At 39.7% G+C, this 18,349-nt stretch overlaps 1 protein-coding gene across 8 annotated transcripts in view; it reads right to left on the bottom strand.

Moving 5' to 3' along the window:
* Nucleotides 1-18,349, bottom strand: part of MYO3A (myosin IIIA) — a 118,836-nt gene that overhangs the window by 87,944 nt on the left and 12,543 nt on the right. For all 8 annotated transcript variants that reach the window (XR_011737763.1, XM_071805248.1, XM_071805249.1 and 5 more), the window contains one exon: nucleotides 17,281-17,415. Coding sequence is in view for 7 of the 8 variants with exons in the window: in XM_071805248.1 (XP_071661349.1) it covers nucleotides 17,281-17,415 (135 nt within the window). In the remaining variant the exon portion in view is untranslated. The remainder of the gene's footprint in view (nucleotides 1-17,280; nucleotides 17,416-18,349) is intronic.

Genomic DNA, 18,349 nt, shown 5'->3' with positions numbered 1-18,349 from the left:
CAAAACTTAACCTGGGTATATAAAAGGTCAGCTGGGCAGGTCTCAAAGGAAACAAAAAAAAGAAGTCATCCACATCACCATGGAAATCCTCCACCACCTCCCCAGGCAGGGCAGCTGCATCAGCAGAGTTCAGCTGAGGATCTCACACACACAGCTCCTTGCGCACGCTGGGTAACTTTTCTTTTGCTACTTCTGTCTCCAAGAGTTGCACTGTTACTTATAGCAGACAATTTGTATTTTTCCGACTGCTAGCACAGGATGAAGAGCGGGGAAAAAATGCTAGGTACTAGAATGCAAGCAGCTGTAAAGAGGAACAGGGATTATTAGAATACAAACTACAATTAGAAAAGGAGATTACAGCAGACACTGTATGTGTGTACTCTGAGCTGCATGGGGTGGAGGGGGGGGAATGATGACGACAACGATTACACAGGTTAGTATTATCCTTGTTCTAATTTTCTACAGGCCACACAAGTCCTCTTGGGTAAAATGTTGCATCCGGTCTCATTTCCTATTTCCTACTGTCTATTTTTTGTAGGCAAAGCTGCCACATGTCCCTATAACCATGCACACATGACTAAAATTCAAATGGTGATTCTTTCTCCTGACTCAAGCTATCAAGCCGCATGTGTGCTCTACACAAGCTCATCATAAACACATCAAAACGTCCCTCTCATCACAGGCTCTTCTCTTCCTTCTCAAAAGAAGAAGCTACAGAAAACTACAATACTCTTGCTCAATGCAGTGATGGACCATGCTTGCTTTGGAATCCAAGTAGACAGGGAGATAAATTATCTTTGGGGTTGTGGATCAGGATCTAGTTCATGACATAAAAACTTAAAGGGGTAAAAAACTCTAAACCGTTAAAAAAAAAAAAAAATCACATTTCCTTAACTCATACAGTCCTTCAATGAGAGATTATGGGATAAGCAGTACTGCTGGACTGGAGGTTTCCTGGGGTGTTGTTAAATATTGCAGCTTATAATTATGATCTCTGCTGTCTCTTAGTTGCATGCTGTCCACAATAAAACCTGTGTAGCCTCTTACCAAAGTTACTGTGTTTGAGTTAAGCTAACCGGAATGCTTGGATGACAGGAAGTCACTAAGGCAACAGAGATATATTTTTTTAAAGTTCTTTATTTTCCAGTGAAGCATCTAAAGGAGAAAGGTGCTGTTAGCTATTATTTCACTTCAAGCACTGTGCACTCACATGGCCAAATAGCTAATCAGTGTCATTACTCCACATCATTTGGCAAAATCTCCTCAGAATACCTTGACGAAGGGCACTAGAAGCAAAAAACAAGAAACGGATGGAGAATTCAGGACACAGGCAATAAGCCATGTGTGTACCTGAGCTGTGCCACATGGATGCTTCCTACTCTGAAGGTCAAAGTAACCCATCAAACACAAACGTCCCTCAACCTGTCATGAGACAGGGGCTCTTCTGGGACTCAGATACTACATACTCTGATATGTGAAATGTGTGCCGAAACAAAGCCCTTCAGTTTGAACTGGATTTAGGAAGTCTCCAAAGTCTGCATTTTCTCAAGGAAGGATAGAATCCTCTTTTAAGCTTTTAATAAACTTAATTTAAAGAGAGAGACTCTTATAAACATCCTCCCATGAGACACAGTAAGGGAAGATATTAGTGATCCTCCCATGAGGATTTTATTTAAAAGTTTCATCTTGATAACTTCGTACACATGCAATTTTCGTCAATTGATTGTTAGTCACTTCTTGTATTGTTCCCTTGTGATTTACAGGTATTTTTTTTTTACTCACAGTATTTTCAGTGCCTGCTCTGATGGAATGCAAATACTACCTGCAAACACGAGCAACTAAAAGGGGGCTAAACTGAACGATTTGGGCTACTTAAAAGGGGGTGGAGAAGACACAGACAAATGCTTCCCAGAGGCACTCAGCAAAGGATGGGAGGCAACAATCCCAGCTGCAAGATAGTAGATTCCTACTGGACATAAAAGGAAAAAATTTCCTACCAAGAGTAGTTAAGCACTGGAACAGATTACCCAGCAATTCTGTGTTATCTCCATCCTTGGAGATACTTGAAACTTCAACAGAAAAGATCCCGCACAAACCTGTAACATTGAAATTAATCATCTTTGAGGAGGGGGCTGGACCTAATAACCTCCAAAGGTCCCTTCCAACCTATAATTTTCTGTGTTTCATAGTATTTGGATTTTAAAATATTCGATCATTAGTTTGGATATTTAGACAGCAGAAACAGGATGAGAAGACTAAGGAAATGCTGCATACTCAGACCAAGTGAAAGAATATTTTGATTGAAGGCTTGATCCACCTGAAAACCTGCCTGAAAGGGCTGTAGCTCTGATGGCCATACATAGCTGTATCAGAAGAGGCGGTTACAAATTTTCTACGGTGATAGCGAAGGGCTCCTCCCTGATGATATTCTGGCACACAAAAAGCAAAGACTCAAAGTGGGATGACATACAGTCCTCCACCCACCCATCTGCCACAAACAATCCTGCACGACTCTAATTGAGCTACTAGTATGCAAACCTATCTTCAGCAATAGATTTTTTAAAAAAGCATGTTCCTAACACATGAAATGTCAGTTTAAATTGCCATCACATCACAGTCACGCAGGTGTTTTTTGTAGGTCTTACTCACTCTTCATCTGACCCAGGTGATATACATTTCTCTTTGTTCAGCTCTTCTCGATTCTGATGCCCATTGAATAAGGATTCAGTATCAGCTTTGCCTTTAAGAAAAGGGCTATTACAGCCTTGTTAGGGCTATTACAGCCTTTAATCATCCAACTGCTCCTGATTTATGCACCTGCACTAAGCTGTCAGGTAACATTTACTTACACCCTGTAGTTGCCAAGGTGCTTTCATCTTATTTTGGTAGCTTGGATGTGAAGAACAGGGCAACTGCAATTACTACCTTCCCTGTCTTTACAGCCTGCATGGACATAAATGACTGGGTAGCACATCACATATGCACAACTTATGGCATGCACAAATGACAGTTATGAAAAAGTCGCATTGTCCAACTTGGCTTTAATGTTATCACATAAGAATACTAAAAGCATCTCAGGCACTAATCTATTTTTTTCTGTTCTTAGAATAGATCAATAATCTGACCTGTCCCACCAAGCATGCAGCACAAAAGTACTGCCGGTGTCTGAGCTGACTGTACCTTCCTTTCAGTACTGACTGCTGGAAGAACAACAGATTCTGATTTGTTGTTTCATTGTCACAAAACTACAGAAACATAGGAGGTAAAAGGGACCTGAAGAAATAATTTAGTCCACTGCATTTGCACTGTGTGGAGCTCTGGTACTTTCAGATGGTCCTTGACAGACAGTTGTCTAACCTGCTCCTAAAAATTTCCCACTATGGGAGATTCCAATCTTCCTACATAGCCTGTTTCTGTTTCACTAGCCCAACAGAACATTCTTCCTACAATCCAACCCAAATCTTCTCTGCTTCCAATAAAACTGTTTTATTTTTACTTTTCCCTCAATTAGTCTTTGAAAATAAATGATCCTTATTCTTTATTTAACATCAACTGAGTCCGACTACTGTCATGATACGTCATTTTTATCTTTCCTAGGCTGTACAAAGTTAGTTGCTGTAATCTTTTGAAATCAACTCTTGTTTCCTAAATTTAGACTGCCTGGAATTTGCCACTGATGTTCGTGACACATTTTGCCCCAAACTGTGTCCAGAATTCCTCTGTAAATCTTGTCTTAGCTGGGAAAAATTGACGAGAACAGAGTATTTCCACTTTGCAGAGAATCCCTTTCTACAGTACCTTTGCCTAGTCAGGTATATCCCATTTCTTCTTCCTATGGACGGCAGCACCTTGCATGTGTTTACTGATTTATTTTTTTTCCTGTGATTCAAAAAAGTTAGGGTCAGCTGTGACCAGACTAATTCCCATTCCTGTTTCTGTGGTGTGATGTGTCTTCACAATTATTACTACCGAAGAGCACATTCCACTAACGCCGACCACAAATGCTTGAAGGTCATTCTTGAAGACTTTCAGGAACCAAATCAGTTTCTTCAATAGGCCAAATGGTTCAACACACAGCTCCTGTCCACACAGCATAGTTTTAATTTCACCTCAAATGGAAGAAAGATGTGCACTGCGGTTCCTATTTTTCCTACCAGCAGTGCAAGATAACCCATAATTAAAATAAAACACAGCAATGCTCTATGCTTTCAGGTAAAGATGATTGCTTTCAATTTAGCATGAATGAAACATATCACTGAAACAGACATCTTTCCTGACTTATTTAGCTTCAGTGATCACAAACCATGCGGTATATATAATTTTGCTCTCTTATATCATCTAGCACCTCCAGGGCTGTGTTAGTCACAGCCCCATGGGTGTTTGTTTGTTGCTTCTGATTTCTTCACTTTCAGTTTGGTTTTTAACTTCTTATTTTTCATGCACATGCACTGACAAGACAGCCAGAGGAAAGGTTTGCCTGTTCCATCTTATGCAATATTGGCCTTCACAGCCTCTTATCCTTCTCAGTCAGGACACAGATATCTCCACCTCACACATGCCAAAATAGAAGTTAGGTTGGAAGGGACATCTAGTTCCAAGCCCCCTGCCATGGGCAGGGACACCTTCCACTAGACCAGGTTGCTTAAAGCCCTGTTCAACCTGGCCCTGAACACTTCCAGAGATGGGGCATCCACAACTTCTCTAGGCAGCCTGTTCCAAGGCCTCACCACCCTCATGGTGAAGATTTTCTTCCTTATATCCAATCCCAATCTACCCTTTTTCAGTTTAAAGCCATTATCCTCTGTTCTGTCACCACACACCTCTGTAAAAACTCTCCAGCTTTCTTGCTGGTCCCCTTTAGGCTGCTACAAAGTGTCCACAGAGCCTTCTCCTCTCTGGGCTGAACAACCCCAACTCTCTCAGCCTGTCCTCACAGGAGAGGTGCTCCAGCTCTCTGATCATCTTCTTGGCCTTCCTCTGGACTCCCTCCAAAAGGTCCACGTCCCTATTATGTTGGGGCCCCTAGAGCTGGATGTGGGACTCTGGGTAGGTTCTCACCAGAGTGGAGTCGAGGGGCAGAATAACCTCCCTCAGCCTGCTGGCCTCACTCCTTTTGATGCAGCCCAGGATAGGGCTGGCTTTCTGGGCTGCAGGCGTCCATTGCTGGGTCATGTTGAGCTTCTCATCAACCAACACCCCCAAGTCCTTCTCCCTAAGGCTGCTTGTAATCCTTTCATTGTCCAGCCTGTATTTGTGCTTGGGATTGCCTCAATCCATGTGCAGAACCTTGCACAGCTGTTATTTTTTTAAAAAATCAAATAAACAGAAGGATCATCTTACAAAATCAGAGCTAACCTAACTATGAAACTGAAGGTCACTGGTTGGTAAAGAGCCCAGGACTCTGAGCAAATGCAAGATGCAGTTTACCAAAATGGAACATTTTGATACAAAAAACTTAGTGCAATTAATAATTTTATTATACACAAGGAGCTTTTGTAAAGCAAAACAAAACAACAAAATCAAATCCAACCAACAACGACAACAACAACAAAAACACACCAAACCCCAAAACACCGAAAACAAAAGAAAACAAACCAACACAAACATTTAGAGTGCAAAACCATTCACTTGGCTGGGGAGAAAAAGTGGAGCCTAAGTTTGGTATCAATAATGTCAGCAGCAGTACTTCCAGTACTACAAACTTAGCTGAGCCTCTGGAAAACATGCAAAACCATGTAAGCAAATAGGGCAGCCTGCAGTAACAGTGAGCACTTCACAGGTTTTACTGCTTGCTCACAATCACTTTGCTTTTGTTCACTCTTCACCAACTGGGAAATGTTTCAAAGGATCTTCCTCTTTTGTACCATCATTTCTACACAATTCAGGGTTCAGACAGTAGTCCAAGTAGCATTGTGTCCACACTACACATAATTCATTTAATGCCTGTGTTCCTAGATGAAGACAATAATTTAGTATAATTCACTGTAATTTAAATGACTGCAATAGAAATCCTCCCTATTGAGTCTGAAAGTGTGGCTGGGGAAGCACAGATTCAAACAATGGGGCTTGTCTAAAGGCTCCTTTTCCAAGAGGAGTGAAGCTGAAAAAGACTCAGCCAAAAGGCAATTCCTGTCCTCGCAGGAGGGTGTGGGACAGCTCAAGTGCTCCAGGAGTTGCCTGTTCTCTCTGTTGACTGCCAAAGGAGCTATGGCGACTCAATAACTGTTATGGGAGCCTAAAGCAGCATGAGCATCCCAAAGGGCATAAAAACATTCTTACAGAGAACTTTGTAAGAATCAAAAGGACACTGAACTAAAAAGACCCTTTAAAAAAATTATTTTATCATTTTAAATCATCTACTGGAATGATTAATTCAGAAAGGCTAGATTGGACAGAATTGAAATTAGTGTGCTCTGTAAACCAATCTCGCCCTGCTCCCTGTGTCTGTGCAAAGCAGCTCCTTGCTTCCAGGATTTGGTTTCAGCGAAGTCAGCAGCTTTCTGAACTGCAGCTAAGGCTGACATCCTTTCTGAAGCCCAGGAAACTCTTCTTTTTGTCACCACTGACATCTGCCTGCCTGCTTTCTGCACGTCCCAGCTCTTTGTTCCTTGCTATAGCACTTTTGTCTTATAGCCTGCAGCTTCCAGCCCTCTCTGCCCAACAAAGAGCTAGAAGGAGGAGACCATTATCCCTAGCACCAGCCCATTTGCTCCAGTCACTCACTTTATAAAGGGACCCAACATGTAAACTGAAAACAAACGCAGCAAAATTATTTTGTCTATCACACTTTAACCCTCAGATGCCTGAAGCAAAAAGAGACAAACCTCAGCCCCAGCATTCTTACAATGACAGATGCCATCCTCCACTAAAGCTAAAGGAGGTTTGGACATTTGGGATTTAAACAAAAGCTATGCAAATGTGGGGGTTTGTGTTTTGTCATGTTTTGTTTGTTTTTTTAATAATCTCACATGTGTAGTACAGATATGAACAAAAATTAAATGTACAGAAAGCAAAGTGATTTAAAATTTTAGAACGTGAGAGGCTACTTAATTACATAGTGGAACGGTAAAACTGAGAGGCTTTTTTTCTAGGCTTTTGATCTGCTTCATGGTGGCAAAAATTGTTAGAGGTTACTCAGAACCAGCTTTTTGTACGTGCAGTGTTCTCCAGCAAGGTGGATCCTAACATACGCTCACCAGCTGTTTAAAAGATATAGACTGTGCAAACCACAATGTAATATGAAGTAGTCATTACACAGAGAAATTACAAGTATTTACTAAAACTTCAAAGCACCAAATGATAGTTGTAGCCACACATCTCTGATCTTGAGAAAATATGATATAATTAAAAAGTGGAAAATTGCTATAATTGGGAAGCAAAGAGGAACTTATTAGAAATGGAGAAATCAAGGCTGATTCAGACGTGTAATGGATCAAAATACCCAGTGTTCGTCTGGAGCAATTATAATCAAAGACATTAGTGAAAAATGACCCACGTTGAGAAATATGAAAAAGCAATTTTCAATTGTTTAATTTTTCTTCTATATATGTCATTTGGAAACACCTGATAATATTTAGAAAAATGACAAACTCACTTGGCCCCCACCCCAGCCCCCATAAAACCCAAATGGACTAGTTATTTTCCGCTATGCTAATTTCTGAAGATTATTGTTTTATAGTAAATCTCCCATATCAAAAAGGTACATATCTGCTTTCCTATTATGACTCATTAGGTATTCCATTATACAGAATAACTTCCATCCAAAGCTTTTTTAAAACTCCACAAAGTTGCCTTTATTCCCTTAGATGGACACATATCTGTGTATAGCAACTGCTGTATCTAACAGAAACATACTGTAAACATGCCGAAGGAAGATCTGAAATAATTCCCTGTACATACCACAAGGTCCTCTATTTAATGTAAAACAGAGGCAACAGATAGAGCGATGTCTCTGTCTCAGGTAGGCTAATATCTTTGAAAACCAAAATGAGACAGCTAGGTCCTGTTTCTAGGCATCCCCACTGATTCCTGTGGGACTCACTCCAGATAGCACTTGTTACTCAGGCCTCGCAGAAAAATGCATGTCAATGAATTCAGATCTTCCCACTCTTGCCAAAACTATCACAGCAATAAGAACAACTCCACTTTCCATACTCCTACCCATTCCTTACAATTGTATTATTTTTTAAAGACTAAATTTTCATTAGAATGGCGTTCAACAATTGAAGTCCCAACAGCTTCAGTGACACAAAATTGCTTGCTGAACTTCAGATACACCAGTCTAAGTCACTCCCACCACGCAACATCCCAAAAGGACATCACAGGACCATTGTCTCCCCAGTCCTGAGCCCTCCCTCAGGCTGCAGGCTCTGACACTGCAGGTTTTTTCGGCCAAAGGTCCTTCCACATTAAGAACAAGCATTAGCTGCTTTGCAACACTGACAGCAGTTCCTCTCTCTCTCTTGCACACACTGAGAGGTGCCATGAAGACTAACACCATGAGCTGAAAAAGAAAAGGGATCAAGCTAATGGACAGAAAAATGGCTTACTGCTGGTCATCAGGACTCTCGCATGGCTCTGGAAAGCTCCACAAGAGACAAGGACTGAAGCACCCACCTTGCTCTGAGCTTTGCTTTTCCATGCCCAGCCTCCTTTGGCACAAACAGCTCCCTGAAGCAATAGTCTGGGCCTGACCGCAGAAAAGGAGCAGTGTCTTGTGAAGCATTTCATTGTGTTGCACATATGGGCTGACAGCACATTCTCGCTGCAAGAACTATATTCACACCCCATATATGTTAGAGGATTCCTTGCTCCTTTAGACTGGGATATGGGACTGAGGTAAAGGGATTGCATTCTTTGTCAAGGAAGATAATCCAGATACACGTATTTTTTAAAAAATATTGATCTGTTTACCTAGCACACAGAACTACAGCCCCTACAGAGCTCACAAAATCAAAATTAAGGAGTCAGAAGTAAAAATATTGTCACCTACTGCAAAATTTGAGATGACTGTAGAAGTTGAACAATCTCTCTCAGTCGTTTGGAGGTTTTTTTTTGTTTTGGCTTTGGTTTGTCTGTTTGTTTTGGGAAGGGGGCATGTTTGGTTGGGTTTTTTTTACAGTTTCTTGTCTCTTTTCATGCTTTACACCACTCAGCCACCCACGTCTCAAACAGCTGAAGCCTCTCTCATGTTAAGCCACACAACAGCAGAAACATCTGGATGATATATCTCCGCCTTTCTTTGCGTGAGTAGACGTAAGGAAGGGATCTGTATTTTATAATACATTGTTATGGTTGTCCTGATCCTAGAAGTTCATATTATGCTTCTAGCTATTTTAGCCCAAATTTTTTAAAAATACCAATATCTAAATTTTACTTTGGACAGTGGTTGCTCCTCTTTTGTAGCTAACCACACTGCAGCCTAGAATTACACTATTAGTATCTCAATTCCCAGCTGAAAAAAGATCTCCCTTCCCCAACGCAACTGGACCTGCTGAGACTGATACTTCTTTACATGCATAACTATACTTCACAGACAGCACATTATATAACAGAGCAGAGGATTTATTCTTTTTTAAACAAAAGATGCACTTCAGTGATTATACCAAATATTAGAATGCGATGTCAAAACAAGAACATGTGATGTCAAAACAAGAACATGATCAGTAGGTCAGTGAAGGATCCAAAACTATTAGCTACACAAGATCTGGGCATTAATTACATTCATTTTTCCCTATTTGACATATATGTAAATTGTGCTGTCAATGTTTATTTATGAATCTGTGAGGAAAATTTCTACATATTTCATGAATTCTAGCACTCTCTGTGACCACAGTTAGCATTTGCAAACATCTGGAAGCATCTGATTCACTAAAACTCCCTCTCCAACCACCAGATAGAACAGTGCAACAGCACAGCAGACTCCTGGCCAGATGCAGCAGTGCAGAAATAGCGTTTGGCATTCTTCATTTTACCCAAGAGTCACTGCAACACCTTCTTCTCTTGGCATTGGTGAGTCCTGATCCCTAACTGACCACCTCTGACCACGCCACTCTTCCTCTGAGCCCTCAGGCTGGCTACCCCTTCTCAATCACATCAGATGCGAGGTAGTTGCTTTACTGTCAGGACCCGTAGCAGTCCTGATACCTTTCCCTAGGCAGCAACAGATCTACTTCTACCCCTGATCAACTCCTAGTGCTGGAATCTGTCACTGGCTAACTGGAGGCACAACATGTTTTCCTTTCTGCTTTGAAGGAGCAGCCAAAACAAACAGAAGAGCAGACCGCTACCCTCGTTCAAATCCTCCGTAACAACTCTCCTGTGCTGCAATGCTAACAAATGCTTGCAGCTGCTTGAGATCACAACTGCCTTCTTTTATCCCCTCGGTTCTCCATTTCCAAATCCATTTGTTCTGTTTGGCTTAAAGCTTTGATGTAAGCTTCCTGCTATGAAGGTTCACTTTTAGGATCGGAAAGGAGTGAATAATTGATGCTCTACGCATCGTGCTGGGCTCCCTGTCTCTGCACAAATTCAAGAACGGTAATTCTTCTAAAGTATATGCACAGAAACCAAAAGGACTTGTATCAAGAGATCTCAGCTTGTTCTATACTCAGTGCATGTAAGTGACTCACCAGACAATTGCACCTACCCTTATAACGGGTAATTGAGTAGGAACTACACCGGTTTGCTACCCTGTGCTTATCACACAGCAACAGTCTATGTCAGGTAGGTTCTCTCATAGCTCTCACCCCATTACAAAGTGCTTTGGCTAGATGGGCAAGCTTTCCCAGGCCAGGCAAGCCACTAAAAGTAATCTAATGGCAATGGACTGTCATTACCCTGGCTCAGCAGCTTGTTATACTGGCACTTTATTCCTTTTTTTCTTATGTGGCTACAGTGTCCTCACTCAGATAAAAAAGAATCCACACCATGGGTTTGTACTTTTTCTACACTTACGAAAAGAGGACCAGGTGAACTGATGCACTACAATTTCCTGTGTTCTAGTTTAATTCAGAATCCTAAGAGCTTCTATTTACTGGGTTTAATGGTTTTGATCTTTCTGAAAAAAACAAAACAAAACAAAACAAAACACAAATAGAAGCATCCCAAGGATTTAAAAAGATAATTTAGATATTTGTACATTTATTTTTTTTCCTCTTCATGTTAACTTTAAAAAATCAAAATTAAGTAACAAATTTTTATCACTTCAGGCAAATTTTAAATCAGCAAACATAGCTGCCAAGTGGATCACAATAATCCTTCATGATAATCTTTCTGTAACTCTTTAGAGTTACCAGTGTCTGGTTTGCAGGTTCAATCAACATCAAGAAACATCTGGAAGACTGAACTCAAGTATAGCATTTTACCTGCAACAATGTAGAATGATACAAGTTGCTGATTTACTTAACGCGTTTATTTTCCCACCTCATAAGGCTGAGGGAATGGAAAAGGCTAATGTGTCATTTCTTCAGAGAAGCAGTTTTCGAGCACAAGCTATTCTACACTTTCACATGATTTCTCTGATGAAGATTGCACTAGAACAAGCAAAGGTTCTAACCAAGAACAAAGATGAATCAGGTTCATTTTAGTCTGGACTATGGGCACACAAGTACATATTGTACTAACTACTGAAACATTGTTTCTGAAGGCACTTTTTAAGTATCTCCTCAGAAAACAGAGCTTGCAGTCCACTGCAAATTGTAACATATTCCCATTGTTCAAATGAACAGGATTCTAAATTTCTTAACCACACATGGAAAAATACTTCAATTTGGAAATGTTTTCATAGCGTTGAAAACATTATATTCTAGTATGTGGAATATTATATGTAGTAATAAGTATATAACAATGACATGAAAATTAAAATTGCATGCTCTAAAGAGGGTGTCAAACTAATTTTCACGGGGGGCCACATCAGCCTTCATGGTTGCCTTCAGTTACATTTATACAGTCCCAAAATTACATTCGGCCCTTTGAAGGCAACTGTGAGGCTGCCGTGGCCCTCAGTGAAAATCAGTCTAAGAGAAGACTGTATAGCATGACAGTATCATCATCATCATGTTTACTGTGTCCATACATGGATACTAAATAGAATGGTCTGAGACAACCTTAATACAACAGTCATGGTTGCTGGAGAACATGAAGGAAATGAACTGCAAAAATTGGACAGACTCTTCCTAAATAGTATCTTCTAGTGCCACCACAGGAGACAGAATGCTGTGCTACATGGACCATTGGTCTGACTCTGCAGGGTACTGCAAATATTCCTGCAATGTTCATGTACATGCTAGGAGAACCGAAACACTGAAAAAGAATGATTTTACAGTCTTCTTGACATTCAGCACAAAGAGGTTTATTTCTATAACTTCCTGGCAATTCCCTCCACCTCCCCAGAAATGGACATACACCTCTCCAAAAACAGAGAGGTTACTTCAAAATGCAAAAGTGTATTTTTAGGTGGGAAGTCACTCCATCCAAACTTTTTTCCCCTACCAAACTAAGTTTTAAATTGCCAAAACAAAATGTTTTTTTGGTTTTTTTTGTTTTTTTTACTATAAAAATAGTGGATGTTCTATTTCCTAAGCATAAAAGTATATTGATAATGATAAAATATACTAACTTATGTGACTCACAACCACAAAGCTGCCTCAAATACAGCATACATAACTCTGTGTCTTTTGTAAACTGACTGAGATGCTTCTTGAAGTTCTACCTGATCTGTGTGGGAAATGAATAATAGAAATATGATACATTATGATTCTTGGCCTCTGATTTACAGTAGCAAGTAAAAGCTGTGTAAGACCTACCATTTACCTTGCTGTAGTATTTTCAGCCTTCACTCAGTCTTGACTAGGTTGGTCTTTGCACCAGCTCTCAGACAAGGGCTGTGCCACTTGTTCTCCCCACCTGTCCTTGACCTATATGCTCACCTGTCGGGCCTGATATGGTTTAGCTCTCTGCTCCATATCCCACCAGCTGGTTTCCAACTATCTTGGGTCTATTCTCTTCTGAACTAACGCCCAGAGCAGAGAGAAATGGGCTACAGCACACTGTGCCTTAGCTGCGTCATCATGCTGATGTCTGCTGCCATGAAACTGCTAAGCTGATTCATCCCAAATAAAATACTCAAGTGGTTTCTTTTCAACAGACTCAATAGGCCAATTTCTTCTGCCTGCATTTCTGGATACACGTGACAAGGCTTAATAGATGTGGCAAGAATCCTTCCCTCATCAGTCTTCTTTCTTATAAACATGATTAGAACAACGTCCACACAGGGGCAGATGTTCAGCCTATCTGAGTGCAGCCTACAGAGAGAAGAGCATTTCTGAATGAAGAGTCAAGTAATGTTATTCTGTACAGATGTATTCCTGTTTCAAATTCATTTCTGGAGGTGGTTTCTTTAAAAATGCTGAACTAAGAAAGCTAGGTTACTTTATTACCAAATAAAAAGTTATGATGCTAAAAGCTCTCATATTATTAGTTTTCCTCTAGCTTTTCCTTATTGGTTAAAAATCATATTCTATACTAGCCTCACATTTAGGTCTTCATGTGTTAAGATGAACATGACACAGTAACTCTACACTTCTCCTATAAATACTGTACTAGAGTGTCACACACAGTTTTTTATGCAAAAATGTTATTTATTTATCCAAGTAATCACTACGCACATTTTAAAGTGAATTAAAATTTAACTACATTGAAAGGTTAAATCAGTGTGAGATTGACTACATATTTCTTGATACTTCATTATATCAAAAAAATATTTGTTTATTTTAACAGAAAATATTTAATGAACAACAGCTCCTATTCTCTCAGAAGCGTATTTCTAGCTCCCAGCGCTGCAATTTCAAAATGCTTTACAAGATCAGTTAGATAATCTGCACATAAATATAGAAACAGCAAAATCCAGCAAAGAAAATCAAATGCAAATGTACAGTAGAAAATGACAAATTTCATTTCAAATTGTAAACAAGTATTTTCTGTGAAGGTACTTCCTATTAGGCAATTGTTAAGTGAGGAGATTTGGAAGAAATGGCATGTTTACACAGGATTATTCTGTAACAGATAATTTCCATAATTCTGAAGCAACTGGTTTGGGCTTCTCTAGACACTGAAACTGTCAGATGACCCACACAAATATGTCAGCTCCAAATTCCATTTAGTTGGAAGTAAATCTTTCTTGATAGTCATCTGATTTAAAGATTTCTAGACAGAGGATAATCCCTTCAACATGGATTGTGAACATGCAGTGCCTCGCTGTTGACATATGCCTTAGAGTCAGCAGGAAATGTCAATTTTAGTTAAAAATGAAATGTCCAACTACCTCGTCTAAGAATTTGAGAGTAGAGGTTCAACAGGTACCAAATCACGTAAGAACAGACTAATTTGGGAAAACAGAGAAGGAATGTGGGCCAAAATATTCCACACCAAGGCTGCAATAATCTCATCATAAATCCATCCAAGGTCTTTTCCAGTATTCAGAATGGGTGATAACTTACAAGGTCTGACAATTTTACAATTCAGGCATTCAGGGCTAAAATATTTCAAGAACCCTTTACAGTATTATAGGATACTCTTTTTAGTTACTTGGTCAGTTTTGGCCCCAAAACTGTACCTCAGCCTAGAACAAACGTGATTAGCCTCTTTTACCCAAAACCCAAACACGATCAAGTGCAATACAAAACAGTTACTGAAAACTATGGGATTATGTCAAAAATTTGTACATATTGTACATACTAAAAAAGGTGGAAGAACTGAACAGTGCACTTCATATAACCAATGCTGAAAACTGAACTAGGAGAAAAGAAACCTGGTAACAATCTTTCTTTCCAGACTGGCTTGCTGTTGATATATTGCATGGGACATGTCTTAAAGAATCATAGAATCATTTTGGTTGGAAGAGACCCTCAAGATCATCAAGTCCAACCATAACCTAACTCTAGCACTAAACCATGCCACTGAGAGCTGAGGACTTTTTTCCTCTAGGAAAAATGATTTAATAATATCTACATACATGGATTCAAACACTCCACAGAGTAACTTGGGTGGTAAACTACAGTGGTGGCTCTAAGCCCATCATTAAATGCCGAGTTTTACCACCTATCACAACCCATTCCTAGTGGAATTTGAGACAAGTTCCCCCAAAACCTCCTGCCCACAGATCCCATCAGAGAGCACAAAAGCGGAGCCAAGCAACAAGCTCTGCCTTCAACATCCCACTGCTCATGCAAGTTCTTCCTGGCACTGCAACTTTGCAGGAATCCAGAATACCACAGTGCACAGTAGTCTGGATTTGTTTCCTGATTTTTCCTCCTTAACATCATTTTGCATTCAGCTACTATGGAAGCTGCTTCAGATTATGCAACCTGCAGCGGCCTATTCTGTTTGTCCTTCCAGTCTTTGGGAACATATTTCCAGGCTAGGTGCTGACTGCAAAATGTCTTCTTCATTTCAAAGGAGTGCACAGAATTTGTAGGGATTAGTTGATAGCTTTTTTTGAGAGAAGGAGATTAGAAAGTTCTACTCCTTGGTATCAAACTCCACAAATCTAAATTTGAAGACTGGATTATCTCTTCAGGGGAAGCAACAGTTCTGAAGTGAAAATGTTCTTTTATGATAAGGTAATTTTTAAAAAAGCCAAACCTAAAGCAGTGGAAACAGAGGTCTCTGTAAGCTAAAGACTAATCACCATCTTTAATGAATTTAGACACAAATTTATTATTAAAAAACCTCCAAACCAAAACAGAACAAAGATGCTGAAAAATCTTCATTCTTACGAACTGTAGGACACCTGAATTGCTACTGTGAAGAACAAACTGCAATGGCCCTACAAAGCCGCATACATGCTGAAAGGAAGGTGACACTTCCACAGAGGAATTTGTCTCACAACAGAATTCTTTCACACACCCTTTTAATAACAGAAATGCTTCACCAGTCACCATTGGAATTTATTTTTGTACGTATGCATATCGACACATACACACACCAACTGAAATACATTGCCTTCATGGATCTACATGTGCAGTGACAGACAGCATCTGAGACTATTCCACACACTCCATCCTAGCACTTGCATATATACTGCTTGGCATGTAAAGACTAAACATAAACCTTATACTCCAGATGCATGCTTGTGTTTTTCACATTAAGAAAATAAATCCATGTGAAATACAAAAGTTAAAATATAAACACTTGACTGTTTCCTCACAGTCTGTTCCATCCTGGCTGTTTGGCATCCATCCTTTACAGGCCAGAAGTTTCACAGATGGAGTTTCAAATGCCCAGCAGACACAACAGAAGCTACATTCTCAAAGATGCTCACTGCGGAAAGAGCTGACATCTTTTGATGACAGTCTAACCTAATCATTTATTAGGATTTCCAATGCAAACTATTTTAAAACCATCTTCCCAATGCAAATCAGAATAATTTAGAAAAGCTTTTACAACTTAAGCATTCTTATAGCTTGTTTCCAGGATCATATACCATTGTAGCATTGAGATATTTGGCAGGAGATTTGTATTCACTTGTCTGAAAAATCATAAAATTCAACCAATTCTTCAGCATCAACCTTATCAAGCACTGATCAGACGTTAAGAGCCTTGATCATTACGAAAGGCACACTATTCCTGTCAGAGACATTCTTCTTCATTTTCTCCTAGGGAGAGGAGGAATTTTTTGTAGAATAGGTATCTATGAACTTAGTAACAATCAAGCTCTTTGCCCCTAGATTAGTCAAAACTAAAGACTGAAACACACAAATTACAGGCCTTACCTTGCTCTGACTCCATTTGAGGAAAATTATCTGCTTTCAACAGCTGCCTGTTTTTATTGTCTTATCTGTTTGTGCACTTACTTGAACAAAAAATGCCCCGCAATTACACTAATTGATTTATATAATTTATTTTTTAAAAAATCATAACGGTTTCTTTAACTGTTATGTCATATCTCAATCTTCTTTGAAGAAACACTACCAGAGGAAGATCCCCATGATAAGCCTTTCACCAAAGAAAGATTTTAGGTAGCAAATCCTATGAAGTCCCAATAGAATTTATATTCTAATTCTGAAAGCACAGCACTATCAGTATAATATAAAAATAAGAATGCTGAAGTGAGAAGACCAATAATTCAGAACCCTGAAAAGACTAAACAAGAGCATTTATAAATTCACATGCAAACACTCTAAATAAAAACAACAAATGACTTGCAGGTCATTCACTGAGTATATACTCAACATAGGAATGCCAACTGGAAGAAAACTCTTATTTTTCTGAATTATTTACCTCAAGAACTAGCCAAAGCTGGTCTCCATTTTTCACGTCTTTCTTATAGTACATGCCATAGAATTTGACCACATTGGGATGATCAGAGAGAGCTTTCAAAATGTTGTACTCGGCTTCAATTTCTTCATCAATATCCTAGTGTCATAAATGAGAAATACATAGCAGTTAATAAATAAATAATGATAGCCAATTAAAAAACCTAAACAGATAGCATTTTCTGGCTATTCAAATGTAGGTTGAAACAATTCAAAGGAAAAAAAAAACACCACCACAAAACATGAGTGCACCAGTTGCATGGCTACAAAGCTTTGTTCTGCTTACTCAATACAAAACAGTCGTCTGGTTTTTTACTTGGTCTTTAGCAATTTCAGCTAACGAACACACAGGGTAGGACAGAGCATCCCTCAGGAGAATGGGGAAGAAGCACTTTGGGGCAATGCCAGTGCAATGTACAAGTGAGTATGTATGCAGACGCCTTGGGAAGTCACGTTATTTCTCTAGTCTCAAGAGCATCCGCAGCCAGAGATTGTGCAGCTGGAACGACCTCTCTACCCTTCTGTGCACAAACCAGTATGACAGCAGTCACATCTTATTCACTTATTGTCCCACTTTCTAGAATCACCTGGGAATTTATCCCATTTTCTACTATCATACAAACTGATGACATCCATGATCTCTCTGGCTTCTCCTACTGAGCTCTAAGAGTTGTGGCTTTCTGTCAGTCGTTCACAACAGACCTTAGATTTCTTACACAGCAAGGGAAGTCCATTTGGAGGTGAGAGATCGGGACAAGTTTTGCCAGCACATGCACCAGGAGCTTACAAGCCCTTTCAGACCAAACACGGATGCTCGCAACGGTGGGCACTGGATGACTCAGATAACTCCTTCCACCTGTGCACTGGAATTGCTCATTGAGGGACATTATCCAACTTTATTTCATTCATGCTGAGAAAATATTCAGTCCATCTTGGCCACAGGTAAAGGCAGAATAGCTGCAGCCATTTCCCCCATTGTTTAGATCTCAAGGAATGTTAACATACTTGTTTCCAGATATAAAGTATTTTAAATA

The sequence above is a fragment of the Patagioenas fasciata genome, chromosome 2 (assembly GCF_037038585.1).
Source record: "Patagioenas fasciata isolate bPatFas1 chromosome 2, bPatFas1.hap1, whole genome shotgun sequence".
NCBI lineage: Eukaryota > Metazoa > Chordata > Aves > Columbiformes > Columbidae > Patagioenas > Patagioenas fasciata.
Note: the sequence above shows the minus strand (reverse complement) of the source record. Positions and strands in the feature narration are given on the sequence as shown.